This window comes from Cetorhinus maximus, chromosome 3, assembly GCF_964194155.1.
Source record: "Cetorhinus maximus chromosome 3, sCetMax3.hap1.1, whole genome shotgun sequence".
Lineage (NCBI taxonomy): Eukaryota > Metazoa > Chordata > Chondrichthyes > Lamniformes > Cetorhinidae > Cetorhinus > Cetorhinus maximus.
In genome coordinates this window covers 57395519-57415090 of record NC_135881.1, presented here as the reverse complement: position 1 = coordinate 57415090, position 19572 = coordinate 57395519, and the positions used below count along the sequence as shown (strand labels likewise).

The 19572-nt window shown below is 42.8% G+C and overlaps 1 protein-coding gene across 2 annotated transcripts in view; it reads right to left on the bottom strand.

Annotated features, from left to right (window-relative positions):
• rsu1 (Ras suppressor protein 1) overlaps positions 1-19572 on the bottom strand; it is a 239300-nt gene that overhangs the window by 81205 nt on the left and 138523 nt on the right. For both annotated transcript variants that reach the window (XM_078538409.1, XM_078538410.1), the window contains exon 8: positions 16204-16336. In XM_078538409.1, coding sequence (XP_078394535.1) covers positions 16204-16336 — 133 coding nt within the window. The remainder of the gene's footprint in view (positions 1-16203; positions 16337-19572) is intronic.

Sequence of the window (19572 nt, the reverse complement as noted above, 5' to 3'; positions counted from 1 at the left end):
CCTGATTAATACCATGCCCCACATTACCACTACTGTTTGGGGTGGTCTATAAACAACTCCAACCGATATCTGCTGCCCTTTGCTGTTTCTTAGCTCCACCCAAACAGATTCCACACATTGTTCTTCCAATCTGAGATCTTCCCTTACCAATGCACTGATCCCATCCCTTATTATCACCACAACTCCACCTCCTTTCCCTTCTTGTCTGTCCTTCCTAAACGTCGAATATTCTTGAATATTCAGCTCCCAGTCATGGTCATCATGCAGCCATGTTTACATAATGGCAATTATATCATACCCATTTACCTCTATTTGTGCCTTTAAATCATCTACATTGTTGTGAATGCTGCGCGCATTGAGGTAGAGTGCCCTTAACATGGTCTTTTTGACATCATTTCGCATTTGAAGCATACTCAATGCTCTGCTTTGTTTCTCTTGCCTTCTAGTCTCACTACTTCTTCCTGTTACCAACTTTACTTTCTTTCAATGTGGGCCACCCCTCAGGTTCCCAACCCCATGACAATCTAGTTTAAACCCACCCCAACAGCACTAGCAAATCTCCCTGTGAGTATGTCAGTCCCATTCCTGTAAAGGTCTAACCCGTCCAGCTTGTACAGGTCCCACCTGTCCCAATGCCTCAGAAATCTAATGCCCTCCTTCCTACACCAGTTCTCCAGCCACATACTTAATCGATCAATCCTCCTATTCCTATGCTCATTAGCACGTAGCACTGGGAGTAATCCTGAGATTACTGCTCTTGAGGTCCTGCTTTTTAATTTCCTTCTTAACTCCTTGAAATCTGCTTTCAGGACCTCATCCCTTTTCCTGCCTATGTCGTTGGTACCAATGTGGACCACAACTTCTGGCTGATCCTCCTTCCCCTGAAGGATGTCCTGCAGCCACTCCGTGACATCCTTGATCCTGGCACCTGGGAGTCACGTTTACTGCTGCAGAAATGCGTGCCTGATCCCCTATCACTATTGACCTTCCATTGTTCTTCCCCCTTCCCTCTACCCATCACCCCCCACCCCCCCAAAAAAAAGCCCCCAGCTGGGTCTGCAGCAGGTGGTGAGGGAACCAACATGGGAAAAACACACTTGACCTCATCCTCACCAACCCACCTGCCGCAGATGCATTTGTTCATGACAGTATCGGTAGGAGCAACCACTGCACAGTCATTGTGGAGATGAAGTCCCGTCTTCACATTGAGGATACCCTCCATCGTGTGTTGTGGCACTACCACCATGCTAAATGGGATAGATTTTGAACAGATCTAGTAACTCAAGACTGGGCATCCATGAGGCACTGCGGGCCATCAGCAGCAGCAGAATTGTACTCGGACACAATCTGTAACCTCATGACCCGGCATATTCCCCACTCTACCATTACCATCAAGCCAGGAAATCAACCCTGGTTCAATGAAGAGTGCAGGAGAACATGCCAGGAGCAGAACCAGGCATAGCTAAAAATGAGGTGTCAACCTGGTGAAGCTATAACACAGGACTACTTGTGTGCCAAACAGCATAAGCAGCAAGTGATAGACAGAGCTTAGCGATCCCACAACCAACTGATCAGATCTAAGTTCTGGAGTCCTGCCACATCCAGTCGTGAATGGTGGTGGGCAATTAAACAACTCACTGGAGGAGGAGGCTCCACAAATATCCCCAACTTCAGTGATGGAGGAGTCCAGCACTTCAGATAAGGCTGATGCATTCGCAAGAATCTTCAGCAGGAGTGCCAAGTGGATGATCCATCTTGGCCTCCTCTGGAGGTCCCCAGCATCATAGATACCAGTCTTCAGTCAATTCAATTCACTCCACGTGATATCAAGAAATGGTTGAAGGCACTGGATACTGCAAAGGCTATGGGCCCTGAAAATATTCTGGCAATAGTACTGAAGACTTATGCCCCAGAACTTGCCGGGCCCCTAGCCAAGCTGTTCCAGTAAGCTACAACCTTGGCACCTACCCGGCCAAGTGGAAATTGCCCAGGTATGTCCTGTACACAAAAAGCAGAACAAATCCAACCTGGCCAATTACTGCCCCATCATCAGTAAAGTAATGTAAGGGGTCATCAACAGTGCTATCAAGTGGCACTTACTGAGCAATAACCTGCTGATTGACACCCAGTTTGGGTTCCGCCAGTGCCACTCAGCTCCTGGCCTTATTACAGCCTTGGTTCAAACATGGACGAAAGAGCTGAACTCCTGAGGTGAGGCGAGAGTGACTGCCCTTGACATCAAGGCTGCATTTGATGGACTGTGGCATCAAGGAGCCCTAGCAAAGCTGGAGTCAATGGGAATCAGAGAGAAAACTTTCCTCTGGTTGGAATCATACCTAGCACAAAGGAAGATGGTTGTGACTGTTGCAGGTCAGTCATCTGAGCTCCAGGACATCACTGCAGGAGTTCCTCAGGATAGTGTCCTTGGCCCATCTTCACCTGCTTCATCAATGACCTTTCATCAATCATAATGTGAGTGGGGATGTTCGCAGATGATTGCACAATGTTCAGCACCATTCGCGACTCCTCAGATACTGAAGCAGTCCATGTCCAAATGCAGCAAGACCTGGACAATATCCAGGCTTGGGCTGACAAGTGGTAAGTAACATTTGCACCAAACGAGTGTCAGGCAATGAACATCTCCAACAAGAGAGAATCCAATCATCGCCCCTTGATCTTCAATGGCATTACCATCACTGAATCCCTCACTATCAACACCTGGGGGTTACCATTGACCAGAAACTGAACTGGACTAGCCATATAAATACTGTGGCTTCAAGAACAGGTCAGAGGCTAGGAATCGTGTGACGAGTAACCCAACTCCTGACTCCCCAAAGCCTGTCCACCATCTACAAGGCACAAGTCAGGAGTGTGATGGAATACTCCCCACTTGCCTGGGTGAGTGCAGCTCCCACACACAAGGAGCTTGACACCATCTAGGACAAAGCAGCCCGCTTGACTGGCACCACATCCACAAACATTCACTCCTTCAACCATCGACACACAGTAGAAGCATTGTGTACCATCTACAAGATGCACTGCAGGACTTCACCACGGTTCCTCCGACAGCACCTTCCAAACCCATGACCATTACCATCTAGAAGGACAAGGGCAGCAGATACATGGGAACACCACCATCCAGAAGTTCCACTCCAAGTCACTCACCGTCCTGACTTGGAAATATAACGCTGTTCCTTCACTGTCGCTGGGTCAAAATCCTGGAACTCCCTTCCTAACAGCACTATGGGTGTACCTGTACCACAGGGACTGCAGCGGTTCAAGAAGTCAGCTCACCACCACCATCTCAAGGGCAACTAAGGATGGGCAATAAATGCTGGCCCAGCCAGCAAAGCCCACATCCCATAAATGAATAAAAATAAAAATGAGGAATCTTTAAGTCAGTAGCTGAAAAGTAATCGAGGCGTCCCGAAAAGTAAAAAGTGCATGTGGCCTTGAGAAGGGGAGGGGTCAGATCAACAAAGGGCACAGGGAGATCAACATTTAAGGATTCTGGGCGGAGAACAGGAATATCCACATGAATAATGATGAGTCAAGGGGGAGGCTGGATAGTGACAGAAGGAATGGGAATTTGTAGGTGGTGAGTATGGAGGAGGATGGGATGAATTTGGTAGGTGATAGGGGGAGGGTGGAAGCTGGTCACTCACAAAAGTCAACAGCACCATTTTCATTTTCACCGAAGAATGGCGCAGTGTGAGAAACAAGCTAGAGAAAAAAAAAACGGGGATGGGTCTAAGGGCACGTGGGAGGATTTCAGCAAAATAATTTTTGGCCGATTGAAGGGGCACGCTATAAATTTTCTGCTCAAGCCATGGAGAACATGGCTCAGCTGAGGGCTGAACAAGAGGGTCTCATGCACAATGAACAAGCTTGACTCCTTTACTAATGTTGTGCATTCAGACGAGAATCCATTAAGTTTAGGTGCTGTGGTGCATATGGTCTTAATTGGCATCTGATGCTTACAGAGGCATGTGTGAATGAGTGTAGGGTCAAACAATCAAGGGTGAAGGCTACTGTGTAGAGACAGCATTGACCCTACATGTCCCAGAGTGGCATTCATGGCACCATGCTTGCACGTCATGACATTAGTGTAAGGACTGGTTATTGTCAAGACCACTGGAAGACAAATCGTCAGAAGGCTGACTGTGGGTTATAGGACATGGGTCTTTTGACCTTAACTTTCATCGTGAATGCCCAGTCATGTCTGAGGAGAAAGCTCAGCCACCTGTTGTCCTCCAGGGTGCCATCATCCTGCAAGGTGTGGCCTTGGTCTGCCATGTACACACTGAGGGCATATTGCCAGAAGTAGGCATTAAGGAGCTAGACGTCTCCTTGGACGAGGTGGATCTGGAAAGGAACAAATCTGAAGACAGTAAGGATTCAGACAAGCCATATAAGTTTGCCATTTCATGGGAACATGAAACAGCAGACATGCCCGCGACAATCTCCTAACTACAGGATTTCAAGAGGAATAAGGCGAAGACAAGTTTTCACAATTGTAGTTCTCTTCATACTCCGATGCAGGGTATACAATCAAACCTTATTCTCAGCATCAACATATCTGGAAAGGTAATCAATCTCACAATGACCATGGAAGCAGCATAAGTCACCTTCATTCCTAACAATGGGGTCATCCTTGGAAGGCAAAGTAGCCTTGGGAACATGTGGACACTGTGGAATATGATTAGCATTCTACTAGCGCACGTCCTTAAGCAATTACACATTGTGCAGTCCTTTCAACCACAGCGTAAATAAGTCAGTGGCATGGCAGCCTTCAAGCAACTGAAAAGCCATTGCACACATGGATGCATGCATGCCAGTCTGACAGCAGCTTAGCAAGGCAGCGCTAACAAGAAAAACAATCAACGGTTAGCGCTTGACCATCTCAAGAGGGAGCTGCATCCAGATGGCATCATCTCTCCAAACGCCAGCTCTCATGGATGAATAATGCAGAGGCCTAATCTTGTTACTGAGCCCAAATATGCCATAGGACATCAAGATGTAGTGATCTGTTACTCTACACCATGCACCCAAAACTGCGAGTTATGTTTACATTGTCCTCACACAGAGTGGCTCAGCAGGGCCATCATTTGATGATTTACAAACACTTATGGCCCTGTATGTCAGAAGTCTGCCAAGTCTACATCCTACATTGCCTTGGCCTTTGGGAGAGAGGTGGCACATTCAGTATTGACACAGCAATTGATAACAACTTCTTCTCTTCATTCCCTTCCCTGCTGAGGACTCAGGAGATGTGCCGACGTATCGCTTTCATAGCATTACAGTACTCAACATCGTCCATCTCACAAAGGCCAATCCTTTCTATGAATCCTAAATCAATGAATTCCATATCGAGTTGCGTACTCTGCCATTAGAGAAGGGTTCCATAAAGCACCGCTAGGCAGCCACTCGGGAGTAAAATATGAGCCTCACAGGTAAGTAGATGGTTTCATCAGGATGAGCGCACACCTCTGACATCACACGCTCATTCCCCTCCAGCAGACATTCTTTACTGGACACAGCTCAGCACATACAACAGGCATGCATGCTTCTGAAATGCTCTTTCACCCAAAGTGCTCACAGTCAATCCATCTTTCTTTATACAGGACAAGATCGCCTACAACAAAGGGGAGAGAGCCAAGACTGGAGGGTGGACCCCGGAGTTCAGGACACTCTCCACCCACGAGGAACAGGCAGTAGAGCTGGCTGGAGAGGATAGAGATCATTCCTGCGTGGAAGGCGAGATCGGCCTCTTCCCCTAATAAGCCACTGAGCGTCCATCCAGTATACATCAGCCACATATGGACAATGACTGTTCGTGATCTATAATGTTGGAGTCTGCCTAGTCAATCATTAATTATCTCTCCTCTCTCCTACAGCTACCAGCAAGAAAAGGCAAAGGACGTCCTCAAGCAAGTGCCCCAGCTCCCTGCCCTCCCTGCCACGAGATTCGACAAGCTTCTCACTGATGCGTAATTAATGAGCTGAAAATCAGAAGATCGTGTAGATTCATCAGGCCCACTGTCCAGCAGGAATCACACCAACTTTCCCTACCTGCACCGCACTTAGTTTCCAGAATGGAAAATTCCACCTGGAACGTTTTCAAAATTATGAAAAGTTTTGGAAGGATAATTGTATCAACTGGTTAGTTTAGCACTAAAAAAGGAACACAGACTCAGAATCACCAAGTGATGAATGGTGATTTGGGGGTTATTTGAATACAGAATGCTTTAAGACAAGTATCTATTGAAGTGGAGACGATAACATAATTTGAAAAGGGAAATTGCAGACTTCGTTGAAAAGAAGCACAAAACGATGCAAAGGAAATTAGAACAGTTGAAGAGCAAGCATTATCATAGACAATGGACCAAATGGTCTCCTGAGCTACATATTCTACAACAAATAATGCAGAAATATGGGAAAATGTATAATTTCTGGGTAGATAAGAGTGCAGTGATGAATACAAGAATAAGATTAAAGCAGTTAAGCAACTTCACAGAAAAGCTAAAATAAAAATGTTGGGGTTAAGATGCAGGAAAACAACTCAATGTCAGAAGTTTATAGAAACACATTTGTAACAAACAAATAGTTCAATAAACAATTGGAAACCCAAAAGGATCTCAGGGTTGCTACCAAAAATATGGCAGCAATCTTTACTAATGACCATATGTGAATGCTCATGAAGGAAACCTTGGGCTTAATTTTACACTCTTTAAAAAATAATCACAGGTTGAGACCATTTCTGGGTCCCAACCCTGCACTTGCTGTCAGTGTGCCTATCAGCACAATCCTATGGAAGGTAGGCTCTTAAATGGCAGCTAATGCTATCCAATATAGGATGATGAGCAAGTTCCTGAGGCTGCAGGACCAGAGCACCTGCAGCCTTGCAAGGACAGCGGCCCCACTGGCAGAGGTGGACGAATCACGGGAGGGTGGGGACCAAGAGGGTATCGCCCTCTTGAAGTGCCCTTTGAAGTAGTTTACACTTTTATAAAATGGTCATAGCAGTGGAGGGAAAGCCCTCCCATGATGTGGTCTGCGCTAATTCCTTTGGCTCCAGTGTGGGGTTGGAGAAGTATAATAGACCTTGCAGACCTCCTTGGAAAGCAACCCCCTGGGTGGGGGTTGGCCTGTCCACCGCCAGGCGGATCCTGGCGCCATCCCCAATCTGCCCACAAATTGGCAATTAATTATTCAAACTGGCTACCCACCACAGGAAGACCTTGCTGGTGGTCAACCCACCTCTAGCAAGATTGGCCAGAGGTAGGAACAAGTCAGCCTAATGCCTGACACCCTCCTTTCCAAATTTTCTCCTGGTCTTGCCTCCAAGTTCGCCTTGGCAGGGCCATGGATATCCTTCCCCATGGATCAATTTCCAAAAGGTCCAGAATTTCCAGGGGCAGCAAAAAAAACCATCTTTTTTTAAATTAAAAATTACAAAGAAGCTGGTAATAGATAAACTAAAGGCGAACAAGATATTTAGCTATGTTGGATTATGCATTAGGGTCCTGAAGGAATTGGTTCAGAAGTTGAACATAGCCTGGCTGCAATTTTTGAACTCATTGGAAAAAGGATAAGTGTAATGATGTGTAAGGATAGACTGAGTAAACTGCAGGTCAGTGAGCCTGAACTTGGTGATGGGAAATTTATTTAGAAGAATTCTGAGCTGCAGAATTAACCTTCATATAGAAAGGGACTAATTCATCAAAGGTCAACGACAGTCAGTATGGATTACATGGGGGTAATTTTGACCCCCAAAAACAGGTGGGTTCAGGGCGGGTGAGAGGTTAAAATGACAAAAAAGTGACAAATCTGACTCCCAACCTACCTTGGACCGAATTACTTCTGTTTTTAACGGGGGGGGGGGGGTGGGGGGGGGTGGCCAATCCATACTCAGGAGGCAGATCTCTCGGTAACAGCTTTTAAAGAACATTGCTTGCCTCCATTTTAGCAAACCTTTTATTTTTAACTGATATCAGCTGGTCTCAGGAAATCTAACAGGTAAAAGAATGTGACAACGGCAGGCTCTATAAGGCAAGTACTTTTACAGCACTGCTGCTGGGCCAAGGGGAGCTGGAGTGTTATCTCCCAGCCCAACAACCTAACTTGCAAACCCCCCACCCCCAGGCACTCTATCTGACATAGAAACATAGAAAATAGGAGAAGTGAGCCATTTGGCCCTTCGAGCCTGCTCCGCCATTCAGTATGATCGTGGCTGATCCTCTATCTGAACTCCAAACTCCCACACACTCCCCTTACCCCCTGACTCCTTTAGTATCTAGAAATTTATCTATTTCCTTCTTAAAAATGTTCAGTGACTTGGCCACCACAGCTTTGTGGTAGAGAATTCCACAGTTTCACCACCCTGAGTGAAGAAATGTTCACTCAGGCCACCACCTCCTGACCAGTGTGGGGGGTTGAGGGGGAAGAGCAATATCCTTTGATCCTTTCGCCCAAAGAGCTATATCTAACTCCTTCTTGAAAACATTGGCCTCAACTACTTTCTGTGGTAGCGGATTCCAGAAGCTCACCGCTCTCTGGGTGAAAAAATTTCTTAAGAACTGCATGATATTTGGAAAACCACACCTCTAGGTTTCCCTTCCATAACTCCCTACAACTTGCTTCAAATTCTTAGCCCCTTTAAATATCGAGGCCTATGCTCTTAAAGCCCAGGATCTCAGTGTAGTATGTAGCCAACATAACGGAGGTGAAAATGATCTACACCAGGAGCGCAAAATGGACTTGTAGAGAATCAGCAGCCAATTTTGCAGTATGCTTGATTTTCTTTCTATGAACTTCATAGATGATAGTTCAGACTGTTTTGGAGACTCATTTCCCACTCTCACTATTGCTTTTATTTGGTTTAAAATTAAACATCATGTGAATAATAGCACAGTATATAACAGGCTGCCGATTCACTGCCAGCTTATTCTGCAGTATTAGTGTTGACCAACTTTACCCCCAAAGTGTTATCATGATTCTATAAGCAGTACAAAAAGACAGACTTACATTTATATAGCGCTTTTCATGACCACCAGATGTCTCAAGCATTTCACAGCCAATGAAGTACTTTTGAAGTGTAGTCACTGTTGTTGTGCAAGAAATGAGGCAGCCAAGTTGCACATAAATTCACACAAACAGCAATGTGATAATGACCAGATAATCTGTTTTTGTGATGTTGATTGAGGGATAAATGTTGCTAGGTCACTGGGATAACTCATCCGTTCTTTTTTGAAATTGTGCCACGGGATCTTTTTCATCCACTTGAGCAGGCAGAGGGGCCCATGGTATAACATCTCATTCGAAGGATAGTACCTCCAACAGAGTAACATTCCCTCGCGACTGCACCATAGTGTCGGGCCCAGGACATCTTTCCGGCAGTTCCTTAGGATAGTCCTAGGCCCAACCATCTTCAACTGCTTCGTCAATGGCACTGCCTCCAGCATACTGTCAGATGTTGCAATGTTTGCTGATGATTGCACAATGGCCAGTGTCATTCGCAACTCTTCAGATACTGAAGCAGTCCGTGCCTACATGCAGCAAGACCCTGGACAGTATTCAGGCTTGGGCTAACAAGTAGCAAGTAACATTTGCACCAGACAAGTGCCAGACAATGACCATCTCTAACAAGAGATAATCTAACCATTTTCCCTTGCCATTCAATGGCCTTACTATTGCTGAATCCCCCACTATCAACATCCTGGCAATTGCCACTGACCAGAAACTGAACTGGTCCAGCCATATAAATACTGCGGCTATAAGAGCAGGTCAAACGCTGTGATCTCTGCAGTGAGTAACTCACATCGCGAGTCACTAAAGCCTGTCCACCATCTACAAAGCATATGTCAGGAGTGTAATGGAATATTCTTCACTTGCCTGGATGAGTGCAGCTCCAACAACATTAAAAAAGCTTAGTACCATCTAGGACGAAGCAGCCCACTTGACTGGCACCCTATCCACCACCTTAAATATTCACTCCCTCCACAAGTGAGACAGTGGCACCACATACAAGATGCACAGCAGCAGCTTGCCAAGGCTCCCTCTGTAGCACCTTCCAAATCCACGAATTGGACCAGCTAAGAGGACAAGGGCAGCAGACGCAAAGGCCAGGATTTTCTGGTCATTGGTGGGCTTGGGGGAGGCGAGCGGGAGCAGTCGTGAAACGGATCGCTGTCTGCGATTGGGCCCCGACCGTGATTTCATGCTGGCTGGCCAATTAACATGAATCGCATGCTGCAGCGCTTCTGGGGTGGGGGCGGAAGGTGTGCGAGTGCTGAACTTTGCGCATGTGTACAGTAAAAGCTCCCAGAGGCACAGAGCTGCCTCCGGGAGCTGAAGATTTTTAACAATAAATTTATTATTTTTTTTTTAGAGTAACGAAAACATATTTTCATTATTTTAAATATCTTTATTTTTATTGTTAAAAATCTTCACATGAGCAGGGACATGTTAAATAGGAGTGTTAAAAGTTTTTTTAAAAAATCACTGGTCGAAACCTCATCCCACCCGTTGGTGAGGTTTCGCCAAAAATGCAAAGGTCACTTGGTCTTTCGCCTGCCTGCCAACCGGTTGGACGGGCAGCGAAAAATTCCAATTAATTAATTGATTATGGGCCTTAACAGGCTGTTTAATTGTTGGCAGGCGCACTGCAGAATCCCACGCTGACTGAAATACCGCATGTCATTTTACGCGCGTTCGGGTCGGGCGCACAACCGCCCGACAAGCCAGAAATTCTGCCCATGGTAACACCACCTGCAAGTTTTTTGCTGGATCAAAATCCTTGAATTCCCCCTCTAACAGCTGTGGGGGTCCTATACCAGATGGAGTACAGAGGTTCAAGAAGGCAACTCAAGGACAATTATTTTTTATTCATTCAAGGAATGCGGGCTTTGCAGAACAGGCCAGCATTTATTGCCCATCCCCAACTGCCCTTAAGGTGGTGGTGAGCTGCCTTCTTGAACTGCTGCAGTCCATGTGGTGTCGGTACACCCACAGTGCTGTTAGGGGGGGAATTCCAGGATTTTCACCCAGCGACAGTGAAGGAACGGCGATATATTTCCAAGTCAGGATGGTGAATGGCTTGGAGGGGAACTTCCAAGTGTTGGTGTTCCCATGCATCTGCTGCCCTTGTCCTTCTAGGTGGCAATTGTCGTGGGTTTGGATGGTACTGTCTAAGGAGCCTTGATGAGTTTCTGTAGTGCATCTTGTAGATGGTACACACTGCTACTGTGTTTCAGTGTTGGAAATGTTTGTGGATGTGGTGCCAATCAAGTGGGCTGCTTTGTCCTGGATGGTGTCAAGCTTGTTGCGTGCTGTTGGGGTTGCACTCATCCAGGCAAGTGAGGAGTATTCCATCACACACCTGACTTGTGCCTCGTAGATGGTGGATGGCTTTGGGGAGTCAGGAGGTGAGCTACTCATCACAGGATTCCTAGCCTCTGACCTGCTCTTGTAGCCACAGTGTTTATATGGCTAGTCCAGTTCAGTTTCTGGTCAATGGTAACCTTGCCTCCCCCGACGTTGATAATGGGGGATTCAGCAATGGTAATGCCATTGAATATCAAAGGGCGATGGATAGATTCTCTCTTGTTGGAGATGGCCATTGCCTGGCACTCGTGCAGTGCGAATGTTACTTGCCACTTGTCAGCCCAAGCCTGGATGCTGTCCAGGTCTTGCTGCATTTGGACATGGACTGCTTCAATATCAGTTGCAAATGGTGCTGAACATTGTGCATTGGAGATAGACAATAAATTAAGGCCTTACCAGCAAACACAAAACCTAAGAATAAAAAAAAGGCCTGGATTTTGTGTTCAAGCCTGAACCCGCAACCTTGTGACTCAGAGATGGGGGCACTATCGGCTGAGCCCAGCACAGAGAACCACAATTAAAATTCTACTATGGATAAGCTATGAGGAGTAACTAAAACCTGGAGCCTGTTCACGCCTCAGTTCAAGCCGATCAAGAATCTGAAATAAGCTGAATCCTAATAAATTGTTTGACATAATCTCAAATTCTAATTGAAGGCACATAAACAGAGAGGGGTGTGTGGGAGTGGGAGGGTGATGGGGAAGAGAGAGAGGGAGAGAGATAGAGAAAGAGAGGGATGAATAGTTAATGTTGATTTAACTATTTCGCAAAGGGTGATGAATTTTTGGATCAAATTGTCCAAGGAAACTAGATCGATTGGGTCAACAAATTCAAGAGGGAGCAGAACAGTTCTTTTGTAACTGTGATTGAGTGACAGAGTACAAGAGGGTACAGTATATTCTGAACTTTTTGATCAGCCAACCATATATTCCCATGTTGCTATCAAAATAGTTATTTCAACTCAAATTTGCTACCAACTGACTCACACGCATCCAAAATGCCATAAAAATAGAACAAAAGGAACCTTTTGAAGCTGAGTATGTTAATAATGGTCACATTATTTGTTACCCACTATAGTAGCTAAACTTGATTTATGCAATAGGGAAATGCATAAACGACATATTTATCCATTACATAAACATTCCAGACAGTCAAGGAGAATAGTATTCCCTTGACTGTCTAACAGTTTCAAAGAAAAAAACAAATGTAAAGGGCATCAAAGGACCATCAGCCCTTGCACTGGACAGCACAACCATGCACATCAACCACAAGACCCCTAATAATGTTTGTTTTCTTCTCCTGGGGGAAGATAACAAAAAAAAACTGTGGCCAATTCAAGAAAGACTCCAACTTAAGGCGATCAAGCTCCAGAAGACCATAACTGCCTATAACTCAGGATGTCCTATAAAGGTCAAAAACCTCATCTTCTCAACTTCCATCGCTTTGCTGATTGGCAAGAGTCATCATTGAAGCAACACCTGTTTACTAATAATTTGCTCATTGGTCAGGGGGAAGGCAACAAGGGCAAATTACCTCCTATAATTGGAATTGTCTTCTCGCAGGAATTTGCCAAATCCTCTTTAAAAAGGGCCGCATTGATCCCCTAAAACCTGTCTTTTCAGCCTATGCCCGAGTGACATCTCTCTGGACAGAAATACATCCTGACATCTAACTTTAGTCTTTGCCTGCAAATTTTATTTGCGTGACCACCTATTCTTATCTAATTCAAAAAAAACCTATTCTTATCTAATTCAAAAAAAACTTATCAAACTGTATCCAATGCCTTCACTAAAAACTTTAAGGTATCCCCTCTAAATCTGTTTCTCCCTCTAGTAAATACCACTATTCTTCACACCTAATCTCATAGCTAAGAATTCTAAGATTTGGTATTTCCACCTGCACTCTCTCCAGAGCCTCACTATTCCCTACCAAAGCTTCCTTGAAGAAAACAGCGAAATGGGAATGAGATAAGGGAAATAGATTGAAGAGAAAGACTTTGGCCTCTCAGCATCCCACTCATGGGGTGGAAGGGGATGGAAATAGTGTAGATGGAGGATTAAAAGTTGAGATGAAAGTGGAATGAAGGGAGAGGCGAGTACAGTGGTTGAACAGCAGATAGTTCAAGGGGGAACAGACAGAGGCAGTAGTGGGAAGGTGAATATAATGGGGTAAGGGAATGTGAAAGAAACCACTGTGGGCCACATTTTTTCTTACAGATGCTACCAAAATGCAGCCTCTGCTAGCAAGACAGAGAGATAATGGTGAGAATGGGTAACACAAAGACAAAAGAGGAAGAGCTAGGAGAAGACCACAATCTTTGATTTACCTTGTGCAGTGTCACAGAAGATCCAATAGTCCTTAATGAAAATGCCTGAACATCAACAGGATTGCTAAATCTCCAAAACCTTATTTTAACCAGGCCTCAATCAAATTCACTTCCATAGTAACCATCTTCTTTTGTAATTTCAACTAAATAATCACTTAATTAACATCTACATGGGGCAAACATGGGTCAAAATCCTGGAACTCCCTTCCTAACAGCACTGTGGGTGTACCTACACCACATGAACTGCAGCTGTTCAAGAAGGCCATCACCTTCTCGATGGCAATTAGGGATGGCAATAAATGCTGGTCCAGCCAGCAAAGCCCACATCCCCTGAATGAATAAAAAGAAAATAAAAAATCTATCCTGTAATCTGAGTTTGAATGGCTGCTCATGAAGTACTTTATCAAACAAATTATAGAAGTCAAGATACTTCAACTGGACCATCTTCATTCAAACATTTTTGTTACTTCTTCAAAGAATTCAATCAAGTTAGTGAGGTTGGATACCTACCAACTCTCTAAGTGATCATATATCACATGTACTGAATGCTCTTCTACACTACAGCTTCTCTACTTCTAAAATCAAAGTTATTTCTTCCAATTCATTAAATGCTAGGGAAAGTGGCCTCAGATCCTGCAGCATTATCAATCCTAAATTCATTAACATTACAACTAACTATGAAAATAGTTTTAGATAATGAAGCAGTTTTATCAGCTGCAATGTTGCAATTGCAACATTTCTTCAGAAGTGCAAACCATTGCCAAGCCTCTAACTGATCTGCGATTACATACTAATGCTCAAGGTTAAATATCACAGCAATTAGAAAAATAAAAATTATTCTCCATCCCCCTCACCCTCTTGTATTTCATCACATTTACATTAATAAGCTCAAAGGTTGTTAGCGTTTCAACCCAGTCTGGATAATTACAGTTACATGCAGAATCTATCTACATATATGAAACTGATTTTTATAGTTTCTGCAGCGAGGGGCCTGAATATTTTATCCTTTGATTAAATCTGTGGAAGCTGTATTTTTTCCTTTCTAAATAATATACTATCTTAATTATCACAAATAGTGCACAGACCTTTCTCCCCAATTTTCCACCCCACAAAAACATTGTCGCCGTTCACACCAGCAATAGGCCACCCCAGCTGCCACAATAGTTTCTCATGGACCACTGAAAAGAAACATTAAATAAAGGGAAACCTACAAAATTAGTTTTATCCATTAATCTGCCCATCCCATTGAGACAACTCCTCTGCGCTCTCTTCCCTTCCCTTAGTCTGCAGCCCAAAAAACCCTCGTCAACATTTACAACCTTCTCAGATAATTCACTGTAAACTGACAGCTTAGTTAGTTGCACTTAAACTGACAGCTTAGTTGGTTGCACTTTGTGTCTGAGTCACAGGCAAGTCCCACTCCAGGGCTTGAGCACAATAATCACAGCTGTCACACCAGCGCAGCATTGAGGGAGTGCTGCACTGTCGGAGGTGCCATCTTTCAGATGAGGTATTAAACCGAGACCCATCTGGCCTCTAGGGCGAATGTAAAAGAACCCATGGCACTATTTCAAAGAGGTATATCCGGGGTTCTGGCCAATATTTATCCTTGAAACAACATCACAAGAACAGATTAAATGATCATTATCACATTGCTGTTTGTGCGAGTTAGCTGTGTACAAATTGGCTGCTGCGTTTCCTATAAACAATGGTGGTTACACTTCACAAGTGCTTCATTGGCTGTAAAGTACTTTGGGACATCCAGTTGTTGTGAAAGAAGCTAGATAAATGCAAGTCTTTCCTTTTTTTTCTAAGCTGGCTGCATTTATAACAGAGAGAAATGGCATTAATGAAAGCAGAGTACATCCCCACTTTCTTTTTGCCTCCTGGCATAACCCCAGATGGGCATGACCTAGAGCTAGGACTTTGTCATTCACCCACTTTTTTTTTAAGCAAAAGTGCACATATTAATTAATTTAATGTAAACTTGAAAGGTTTTAATTAACAATTTCTTACTAAGGGGCAAGTACACAAATTTAAAATACAAGTCATTAGTGGTAAATATAAATTTACCCCTTTTAAAAAAATGAAAAATAATTTGAAGCAACAGAAAAAAAATCAGGAAGTCATTAGCTTCAGTATAAGAATAATAAGGCTTGTAAGCCAAATGGTGAAAAATGATTTTTTTAAGGACTAATTTATAGGGACAGCATAATCATTTTTTAAAAAATTTATTTACGGGATGTGGGCTTCGCTGGCTGGTCCAGCATTTATTATGCATCCCTATTTGCCCTTGAGAAGGTGGTGGTGAGCTGCCTTCTTGAACTGCTGCAGTCCATGTGGTGTAGATACATCCACAGTGCTGTTAGGAAGTTAAAGGTACTACATAGATCATTATTAAAATATTCTGAGTACCAGATTTATCTACAAGCAATGTGCAAGAATCAACTAGTCAAGCTTTAAATCAAGTTAGTTCCAATCATTCTACTTACTATTTGTAGGTTTCAGAACGAATATATTCAAAGACATGGGATACACCTAGTTGAAATTGGTCAGCAATTGGTGTAACCCAAGGATTATTTTCTGCTTTGAAGACTTGTTTTGGACCAGTAAGATCTAAATTACCTGCAAAAAACAATGTATTTTAATGGTGTAAAAAAAAATTAAGCAACAATTACAAAAAAAAACAGAAATCATTCTTAACTTAACCAACTGAAATCAATTATCTACTATAGATCCAACTGAATAGGACTGGATATCAGAAACTGTCAATGGAATAGTCACATTCCTTTTCCATGCTTTTTGCGGTAATTATTGTTGCCATCTCAAATGCTTTGCTACTCCTAAATTGCACAGAGTGCCATGTATGCATCTGAGACCAGCCAGATGAAGGATTCTCATTTAGAGGTCCCCATGTGGATATTTATGAATCTGAATTGAAGGAATTTTTAGATAAAAATCAATACAAACTTGTAGAGTAAAACACCATAATCACTACAAGCTGAAAAAACGTTTTAAAAATTGTTACATGTATAGTGAGTATATTTTAGCACTCAACTTGCTAACCTTTAAGCAGAATAGCTTGTAGCTTTAAAATAGGCACCTTAAATCAATAAACTTCTCATCTTCCAAAGAGGGCAAAAAGGCATGCATTCTTTATTGCAAATACTGTGCTTCAGTCATAAAATGGTCAAATAAACTAATTCTTACTTCTAGCCTTTTCCTATTTGCTGCTTTTGTAATACCATTGGAACATGAGTAGGCTGTTAAGCCTCTCGAGCATGTTCCACCATTCAATGATATCATGGCTGATCTGTATCTTAACTTCATGCACTTCTTTTGGTTCCATATCCATTTATACCCTTGTCTAGCAAAAATCAACATAAATTAGTGCTTGTTTGTGAATGGAAAATATTAAAATCCCTCCCAAATTGAAAACATTGTTGTTTTCAAAGTATAACAATTTCTGCCCCCACATAGATTCTATTCCTTAAAAAAATCTAAAACAAGAATTCATGATAATGAAGACATGCAATCGGTAAAATAGCATCTCAAGGTAAGGTTATGCTGAAAGATAAATGGAGCCAACCATGTATTGCTAGTTAACTTGATAAGTTAGAAGAAATAGGTAGGAAAATTAATTTTAGCAGAGGAAGGGATTTGTTGCGAGATTGCAACATATCACAGTTGTGTTGTTTGGAATACAATAAGCATTGCTCACTTTAAAATGTTTATTCACCTTATAGAATTAGACTGCTGAAATATTTTTACCTTTGCATGGTAGGAACAGGTTTCAAATTCATTTAGCAGATTCATAATATTTATTTGTCCACAATACCACAAGTAGGTAAATAATTGCCATTATTTAAGAGAAAATTTGACCCTCACACAGCATTCATTCTCTCACCCATAATTTAGATATAAAAGATTTGTACTAAGGAATCTAGAGTACAATTTCAAAATTGAGAATGAAACCAAATTGGGGGGCATAGTTAATACAGAAGGATGACGGTGACCAAACACAGGAAAACTAACAAATTTGCATAATGGGCAAATTACCTTCAATATAGACAAGCGTGAGGTGTTATGTTTTGGTAGAAAGAATAAGGAGTTTGCAAATTCCTTTGAAAATAAGTGTCTAAATGGCATAGAGAAGCTTTGGAATCTAGAAATACAGAATACAAAGTAGAACAAAAATTAGTGATGCAGGCTAATAAGGCCATATTTTAAAAAAAAAAGAAATCGAAGCATTGGGGCTTATTTCTAGGGGGATAGTTTCATTTTTTTTCAATTCAATGTTAAGCTTGTATAGAAACCCATTCAGACCATTCAGATTCAGCTGTGTACTGTTCGGGTTTCAAAATTATGAAAAGATATAGAAGGCACTGAAGAAAATTAAAAAAGATATTGACTAGGATTATTCAAGAACTGTGGGATTATACCCATCAGGAAAGATTGAACAGGCTGGATGTAGGAAATTTGATTTTGTTAAATGTTGGACTGTAGCTTTAAGAATAGTCCTGTGATGCAAGATCATGTGATCTATGTAATCCAGTGCGTTAGCAGCACAGGCTACCTCCACAGTCAGTGTAGAGATAGAGATGGAGTGTGTAGTTGATGCTGTCTGTATTGTAAATAAACCTAATGTTTCCACTTAGAAAGTTGTCTGCAGATCAACTCTATTACAAATAGGTGACAAGGCCACACTATAACAAACTGGCAACCAGGATAAATCGGAATCGGTACCGTAACTCGCTCAGTGATCGTATCAACGTCCGTTTAAAATAACAGAACATATACTCACCCAAAATGCCAGAGTTTGGTAGAATCAATCCCTTTGAATCAGCCACAGATGACTAGTCTCAGTATATAGGATGCCTCATGTTCTTCTTTTAAGCAAACAAAATTACGGGGAAAAGAGGAGAGAGATCCTCTTGAGCACTTGTGGGAACAAAACCTACAGTTCGATTCAAAGTTTGATGGTGCCCAGTGCCCCAGATTTGAATAATTTTGCAGAATTAGTGGACCTCGTGAAGGGACATTTTCAACCCAAGCCCACAGTCACGATGCAAAGATTCCGGTTCAATTCATGAAATAGGGCCCCGGGTGAGACAATTGCTAGCTATGTGGCAAATTTTAAGCAATTAACGGAACATTGCAAGACACTCTAAACGACAGGCTCAGAGATTGTTTAGTGTATGGCGTGAAAAAAGACACTATTCAGAGAAGATTGCTGGCTGAAGTGAATCTGGACTTTAAGGCAGTGTTAGAAATCGCACTGGCCATGGGAAGCACTGTAAGAGATTCACAAGCAATACAAGGGGCGCAAAATGATGGCTACAAATCGGGCGGGAGCAGTCAGCCGAAAGTGGCGTGAAAAAGGGAGACTCCAGCGCAAAGCAGGAAACAACGCCCATTAACCGAAAAATAAGAAATAATTTAGCAGCTAAATCGAAGAACAACTTTAAATCGATGTAGAAACTATCAGTCTTTTAGTGATTGGCAGTAGAATGTTACTTTCGTCACAGAAGTGGAAATATGAGACAGTGCAAAGAGAGATTTAAACAGGTTTGCAACAACAGAAGAAACCCAATGAAATCTACAGTGTAGAAGAGCTGGAAACAACAAATTCTGACATTTATTTATTGTTTAACATGAAAGTTGGGAAGGCAGAGCCAATATTTGTTACAGTACAAGTGAATGGCAAACCATTAAAAATGGAAGTAGACATGGAAGCCTCCACTACTGAAATTGGAGAACACACTTTCAGATATTTAAATAATGGTGAACATCAATTAAATTCAGAACAAACATCTGCCAAGTTGAAAGCATACAGAGGTGAAGAAATCCAAGTAAAAGGT